At 32.8% G+C, this 7,165-nt stretch overlaps 1 protein-coding gene across 1 annotated transcript; it reads left to right on the top strand.

Annotated features, from left to right (window-relative positions):
- Positions 1 to 229: 229 nt before the first annotated feature.
- On the top strand, positions 230 to 6,701 carry LOC109243024 (alpha carbonic anhydrase 1, chloroplastic). The gene is made up of 6 exons (XM_019409911.1): positions 230 to 404; positions 2,380 to 2,600; positions 3,590 to 3,696; positions 4,296 to 4,398; positions 5,234 to 5,413; positions 6,441 to 6,701. The coding sequence occupies exons 1-6, from the start codon at positions 308 to 310 to the stop codon at positions 6,576 to 6,578; spliced, it is 846 nt and encodes a 281-aa protein (XP_019265456.1). The 5' UTR covers positions 230 to 307; the 3' UTR covers positions 6,579 to 6,701.
- Positions 6,702 to 7,165: the final 464 nt, after the last annotated feature.

The following is a 7,165-nucleotide window of genomic DNA, read 5'->3' as shown; positions in this document are numbered from 1 at the left end:
TTTATTTATTATTATTTGAAGGAGATGGACACAAGTCGGATAAGATTTAATCCAAGAAATTTTACTCTTAGTAAATGACATGTTGAAATAGGTCAAGTATTTACTTGTTGAAATAGAAAAGAACTATAAAAACAAAAGAATTTCCAAACCAAAAAAGGCAAAAGCAAATAATTGTCTACTGCTGATATAGTAAAAGGTTTGTCTAAAGCTTATAAATAAGGACAGAAATTGAGTTGTCTCTGCCTCTAGAAATTGAAACTTATAAAAAAAAACTTTTCAATAATACAAACTTTTCATTATTCTTGCTATGGGTTTTTCAGTAATGGCTGCTGTTGGTGGAAGTTCAGTTTGGGTGATCAATATATGTGCAATTCTTCTGCTTAATCTATTCTCTACTGCATCTGGTAAGTCCACTATCTCAGAGTCAGATTCAGAATTTTAAGTTTATGAGTCTTGAATTTTAAGAAAAGATAGCTCACTGGATTCTAGATAAATTATTTATACATATTCAGTGATTTCTCAACATAAATACATGATTTTGATCAAAGTTACTGGATTTTGCCGTATACGTAGGTAGAACTCTAACTCCTCTTCTGCACTATCTCTTATTTCTTGAAGAGAAAAGATGAACAAAAATGGAATTTTAGAGCTTTTTTTGTTTTTCATGTGTTGGCTTCCTTGAACCCTTTATACATGCATGTCTTCTCTCAAGGTTCTTGTTAATAGAGAGGGGATTGATACCGGTGGTGGAGTCAGGATTTTCATTAAGGGGAGTCAAAATATAAAAAAACAAACTCACCAAGAAATCAAGGGGTGTCATTATATAGTATATATACATATTTTTTTAAAAATTACCGAGCTAAACAGTGTAATTTTCCGACGAAGGGGTGTCGGTTGACACCCCTTGGGTGCATGTGGCTCCGCCACTGGTTGATACAAGTAGCGGAATCAGAAATTTTATTAAGAGGATTAAAGAAAATACAAGAATGTTTTACTTGAGATTTAAATGTTACCTAAAACAACTCTTATATGACATTTGCCACTATATTATAAGTTTTTCTTATATCAAGGGATTCAACATTTCGTGTGTGTATATATATATATTATATAGATTTTACTATGTTGGCACATTATATTTAAAAAAAAAAAAAAATTGAATCCCCTTGGTACCATTTAACTCCGGTTCTGAACACAAGTCTTACTGCACTTATCTTCATAATGATGGGTTTTCTTTCAACATTATTAAGGTAAGGAATCAAATTAAGTGCTTAATTTTTTAGTAGTGAAGTACACGTAATAAAACCATTGCTTGAAAGCTATTCTTTGCTTTAATCGTTGAAAAATCTTTGACGAATTTGTGATGAGAATATGCTTTTTAAAGAACAAAACATCATGATCATAGATTTAGTAATTTTTCCAATAAGCGCTTTTGTTATCTTGGCCAATCACAAATTGTTACTCTAATATTGACAAAAGTATTTTTCTAATTAATTAATCGAACATAAATTATTACTCGCTAAAAATATTTTTTCAAAAAATACTTATGATAAAAAGTACTTTTCGGTAAATTTTGGAAGTGTGACAAACATACTTTTAGAACATTTAGACCAAAATTTATACTATGACCCAAGAATTCTATATAATTTAGATGAAGACCAAGCAATTCTTGAAAGACAAATTAAAACCTTATCTTTTATATGTACTCATTCTTTGACAGTTAACCGTAGAAATGACGTCAGGTAGTTATTTTAAAGGGCTGTTATTTAAGAACTGGCCAGTGCATCCTGAATTTTAGGGTAGAATATATGATCTTTATTTTTTAAATTTTCACTCAATCTTCGAGTATTAATTAATTTATACAATTTTCTTTTGGGAAACTTACACAAATGTCCCAAATAAATCTCAACTTACCAACATCTAGCCATTAGTCATAGATTTACTAAAACTAGCCAACAAAAATTGAAAAACCAAATAATAGGGTTCTTTCTCTCAAAGAATCACATGCAAAAATCACCTTTCATATTTTTAAACATGATTAGCAACATTAGATACAAGACGGAAAGGAAATTTCATGGACGGGGTAGCAAATAAGGTGATGAAATACAAAATCTATACAATATTCCAAAAATTTAAACAAAAAAGGAACTTTTTCAATGGGTATAGTTGAAATTCATTGAAAATAAATAGATAACTCAATATACAAAATTTGAGGAAGATTGGAGGTGATTTGACTGGTATTGCATCAAAATTCGTAATTAAATCGAGTTTCAAAAAAGATAATTGGCTAATATTAGTAATATGTTATCAATTGGCCAATTTTTATAATGAGTTACTTATAAATGGACATAGCTGGTAATTTCCCTTTTCTTTTTTGGTTAGGTGATGCTTTGAGAATCAAATTTGGTTACACAGGCCCAATAGGCCCAAGTAATTGGGGAAGATTGAACCCAACATTTTCGGCCTGCTCAACTGGCAAATCTCAGTCCCCAATAAACATTGACAGTGCTAATCTTGTTATTAACAAAAATTTGAAGCCCTTGATTATGCAATATAATCATTCTGAAGTTGCTACTTTGGTTGATAATGGCTTTAATGTTGGGGTTAGTTTTCTAAATCTTTTTATTTGTCTAAATTCCTTTTTGCCAATCATGTTATTTACATATCCATACATACCTTGTGCAAAGAAATGAGCCTTTCATTTTTGCATAACGTTAAAAACATTTTCTAGAGTCATTGAATTCTAAGATCAACTAGCTCGGATAGAGGTGGAGTTAGGATTTAAAGATTATGATCTCTGGTCTTATCACTTTCACATTTTCTTGAGGCGAGGGTCTATTGGAAACAGTCTCTTTATCCAGATGCGGATCTAGAATTTTAAGTTTATGGGTTCCAACACAAATCTTAAGTTAATATATAATAATAACCGGATTAACGGACTGGGTTCCAAGCTAAATATTCTTATATATTTAATAAATTTTTCAATACAAATACCGAATCTAGACAAAAGTTATTGGTTTCACGGGAACCCGTATCTCACTCACTGGATCCGCTCCTGTATCTACCTCGCCAGGTAGGGGTAAGGTCTGCGTAAACCTACCCTTTCCAGACCCCACTTGTGGGATTATACTGGGTATGTTGTTGTTGATTTCTGGTCTTATCACTGAACCCTAGCTACTTCGTATGAACTCGTAGCTACTACACTACCTTCGTCCTTGAGTACGGGACACCCTTAATCAGATATCTTAATTTCGAGCTCAAAAATGAAAAAAATTCCTGATATGGAACACTATCCTTTTACATAAGCCCTACGCGGCGTGAATCCGAATTAGTCTAACCAGTATCAAATAGTAAAATAAAAAATATAAGTTAGAGATCAATGTCTAAAAAGGAAACTTGTTTTTTGTTTTTCATTTTTTCAGGTCTAGGAAATTATCCTTCTTTTCCTTGAACTATTTACCTCCGTCCTTCAATTTTTCTTTATTTTTGTTTCTCTCTTTGATCTTTTATGCTTATTAGGATAATTGACATGATAAATTTTTCCATTATTATTAATTTCTCATGGTACTGATATTGATACCAATGGTTGCAGGTAAAATATGGGGAAAATGCAGGAACTTTGGTTGTGGATGGTAAAACTTACAACTTGAAGCAAATGCACTGGCATTCTCCTTCTGAACACCGACTTGATGGAACTCAGTATGCAATTTTTTGTCTTATAGTTAGGCACACAAGAGTGCGGCCTCGCGATTAATGAAGTGGATAAAAAGTTGGAAAATCGGTGTTAAAATTCCAATAAAGATAAAAAAAGTTAGAGTGGACGGAGTTATCCGATACATATGCTAGTGGAAGGTAGTAAATACTCGGTGGAATAGTCGAGGTGCTCACAGTTTGACCTCGACACCACTAATTAAAAGGCAGCTCAGTGCACGAAACATCCTGCATTCACGTAGGGTCCGGAGAAGGGCCGCCCGTGCACACCCCTAAGGGTGTGATATAGACAGCCTACCCTAATGCAAGTATTAGTGGTTGCTTTCATGCCCCGAAACCGTGACTTATAGGTCGAACGGCTCGACACCACTAATTTTTTTTTTAAAAGAAAAAGATGTTTAGTGTCTAGTGTGTAATTCAAGGAGTATAATATGTCCAGTGCCCCGAAAAATCCGTCAATAAATGACGAACTTCATTATACAGATGATAAGAAAGGGCTAAGACAGTAATCCCAGCGAAGATTAGGATGAACTTTGATGAATAAAAGAAGTATATATATTTTAATAACATGTTAAAACTTTTTACAGATATGCTGCAGAGCTTCATCTAGTTCATTTTGCTGAAGACAATAGTATAGCAGTATTGGCAACCCTCTTCCATATTGGCCATCCTGATCCCCTAATGACCAAGGTATTACCACAATATTCTCTTTACATTAATTTATTATTACATTCATCCCAAAAAATATGATCAGGAGGTTACGAGTTCAAGCCGTAGAAACGGCTTCTTGCAAAAATGCAAATAAGACTGCATACAATAGACCCTTGTGGTCCTATTCTTCCCCGAACCCCATACATAGCGGAAGCTTAGTGCACGCATTTTTTTTTTTAATTCATCCCAAGGAAGCTTTAAGCAGAGATACCATTTTCTCGAGCTTCTACATTCCTGAGGGGTTGTAATTAAAGATACCATTATTTCTTGTGCAAAAATTCCTATAAAAATGGGAAATATCCACCTTTAATTAGAGTGTGTTTGAACTAAGTGGGCGTTTGGACATAAGAATTGTAAAATTCCAAAAAAGTGAAAGAAAAAAAATTCAAGTGAAAATGGTATTTTAAAATTAGAGTTGTGTTTGGACATAATATAATTTTGGGTTGTTTTTTAATTTTTGTAAGTGATATGAGTGAATTTTAAAAAACAGTTTTTTGGAGTTTTCAAATTTTCGAAAAATTTCAATTTCATCATCAAGTGAAAATTGAAAACTGTATGGCCAAATACTAATTTTGAAAAAAAAAAATGAAATTTTTTCGAAAAAAAAAGTAAAAAAATTCTTATGTCCAAACGGGCTCTAACAATGTTGGAAACTTTCACATAAACAATGTTGAATATATTTCATTAGTAACATTAGTTAGTCAATCATATTACTCTGATTTCACCTTTGAGTGTTTTAAACTAACAATGTTATATGCCATTGGAAACAAAAGGTTACTAATGTTGAAATTCTTTTTTTTTTTAAAATGTTTAGCTTCAAAATAAACTGAATGAGCTGGCAAGGGACGTGGCATCACAGAAAGAAACACAGATTCAGCTGGGAACTATAGACACACATGAAATAAGGAAACACACACACAAATATTACTCATATACTGGTTCTTTAACTACTCCTCCATGTTCTGAAAATGTCTCTTGGCACATCCTTGGCAAGGTATTGAAATATTTCTACTTCTTCATTTCTCTCTGTTATTTCTTGAAGAATGAGCTTCATTTGTTAGTGTAAATAATTAGTAACATGAGCAAAGTTATTATTGTGTCACATCTTAGGCCTGATTGTACGGGCTAGTCATTCTTAGGACTGGTTCTAAAATAGCCGTGTTCGAAAATTAGTTGAAAAGTAGTCACTTTTATCCAAAAACACCATAATAGTGTCACAGAAGGAGAGTTTTGGAGTAATGATAAAGTTGTCTTCTTGTGATCTAACTCACCGGTTTGAATTGTGCAAGCAACCGTTAATGCTTGCATTAGGGTATGTTGTCAATATCACACCCCTTGGGTGCCGCCCTTCCCCCGATCCACCATGAACGCCGGATGTCTTGTGTACCAGTCTGTCCTTTTGCACACACACTACCATGTCCCTAAATCGCACTTGTGAAATTGAACTAGGTATGTTATTGTTTTTGTTTCATGATAATATCATGGACTTCGAGCTTAAACAAGCGAAAAGTCCAAAAAACTGTTATCATTTTTGTAATCCATAACATTTTCATGGGATTTGAGAATTTGACTATTTTTCAATGATTTTTGAATTTGTCACTATTTTATGATTACAAGTTAAAAAAAATAGCTATTTTTGAACTTTACCCGAATTAATGGATAAGATCAAATATGGACTATTTGAAAAGTGTTGAAACCAAGACCACAAGGAAATGACATGATGGTTGAACATGTTACAGCTTTATAGGTAAGAATACACAATTACATAGTTTGTGTAAGGTAGATAGACTATCGGAAATAACCCTTCTACCTTATACGAAGGGAGGATAAGGTCTGCATACACCCCACCCTCCCCAGACCTCATTTTTATGATCATATTGAGTATATTGTTGTTATTGAAAATAGTCAGATAATTCGTGGTTAAAAAGAACTAATTTTTAATAATCACATGTGTACATCATCAAATTAATTTGCACTAATTTTGTATTTATGAATGATGAAAAAAAAAAATGTGAATGCAGGTGAGATCAATATCAAGAGAGCAAGTAGAAGCTTTGAGAGCTCCATTGGATTCGAGATGCAAGAGAAATGCAAGACCAGTACAACCCTTAAATGGAAGGCAAATTCAGATGTATGAAGTCCAAGCAAATGTTAATTAGATTTTTATGTGTCTAGGGGAACCAATTATTTTATATATGTATCTCTATAAATAAATCCTAATCCTAGTTACATAAACACATAGTTCTATGGAGCATTAGCTCAAGAAAGACAAAGATACAATACGTCGTTTGGTTCAAAACTAGGTTATCCTAACCAGGATAGATAACACATTCGATATGAGATAAATAATCCCAGGGGCGGATGTAGTGTTCTACGGCCAGGTTCAATTGAACCTATAACTTTCGACGCAGAGTAAAAATTTATGTGTAAAAATTCATTAAAATTACAAAAAGAATAGATATGAACCCATAACTTTTAAATGATAATAGGTGCAATATTTAAAACCTTAAAAGTTGAACCCATAGGGTTTAAATTTTGGAATCCGCCTCTGGATAATCCCATGATTTTGTTATAAATTTTATTTTGATTTTAGGTAATACTCACAATCAAATACCGAACAAATTTAATCACAAATTTATATTGGGATAACCCCTAATCCCTGTAAGCAAACAGCCCCCAACACTAGTTGTATTTTATCATATGACCGATCCGTGTAAAGAAAAATGTGAATAGAAGATCATACTCT

The sequence above is a fragment of the Nicotiana attenuata genome, unplaced genomic scaffold, assembly GCF_001879085.1.
Source record: "Nicotiana attenuata strain UT unplaced genomic scaffold, NIATTr2, whole genome shotgun sequence".
Lineage (NCBI taxonomy): Eukaryota > Viridiplantae > Streptophyta > Magnoliopsida > Solanales > Solanaceae > Nicotiana > Nicotiana attenuata.
This window is presented reverse-complemented; position numbering and strand designations above follow the sequence as displayed.

Excerpts from the sequence above, each read along its gene's own strand:
- LOC109243024 (XM_019409911.1), top strand. The coding sequence starts at position 308 with ATGGGTTTTTCAGTAATGGCTGCTGTTGGTGGAAGTTCAGTTTGGGTG. Across the intron at positions 3,697-4,295 it reads CACCGACTTGATGGAACTCA|ATATGCTGCAGAGCTTCATC; the intron begins GTATGCAATTTT and ends AACTTTTTACAG. Across the intron at positions 5,414-6,440 it reads CTTGGCACATCCTTGGCAAG|GTGAGATCAATATCAAGAGA; the intron begins GTATTGAAATAT and ends ATGTGAATGCAG.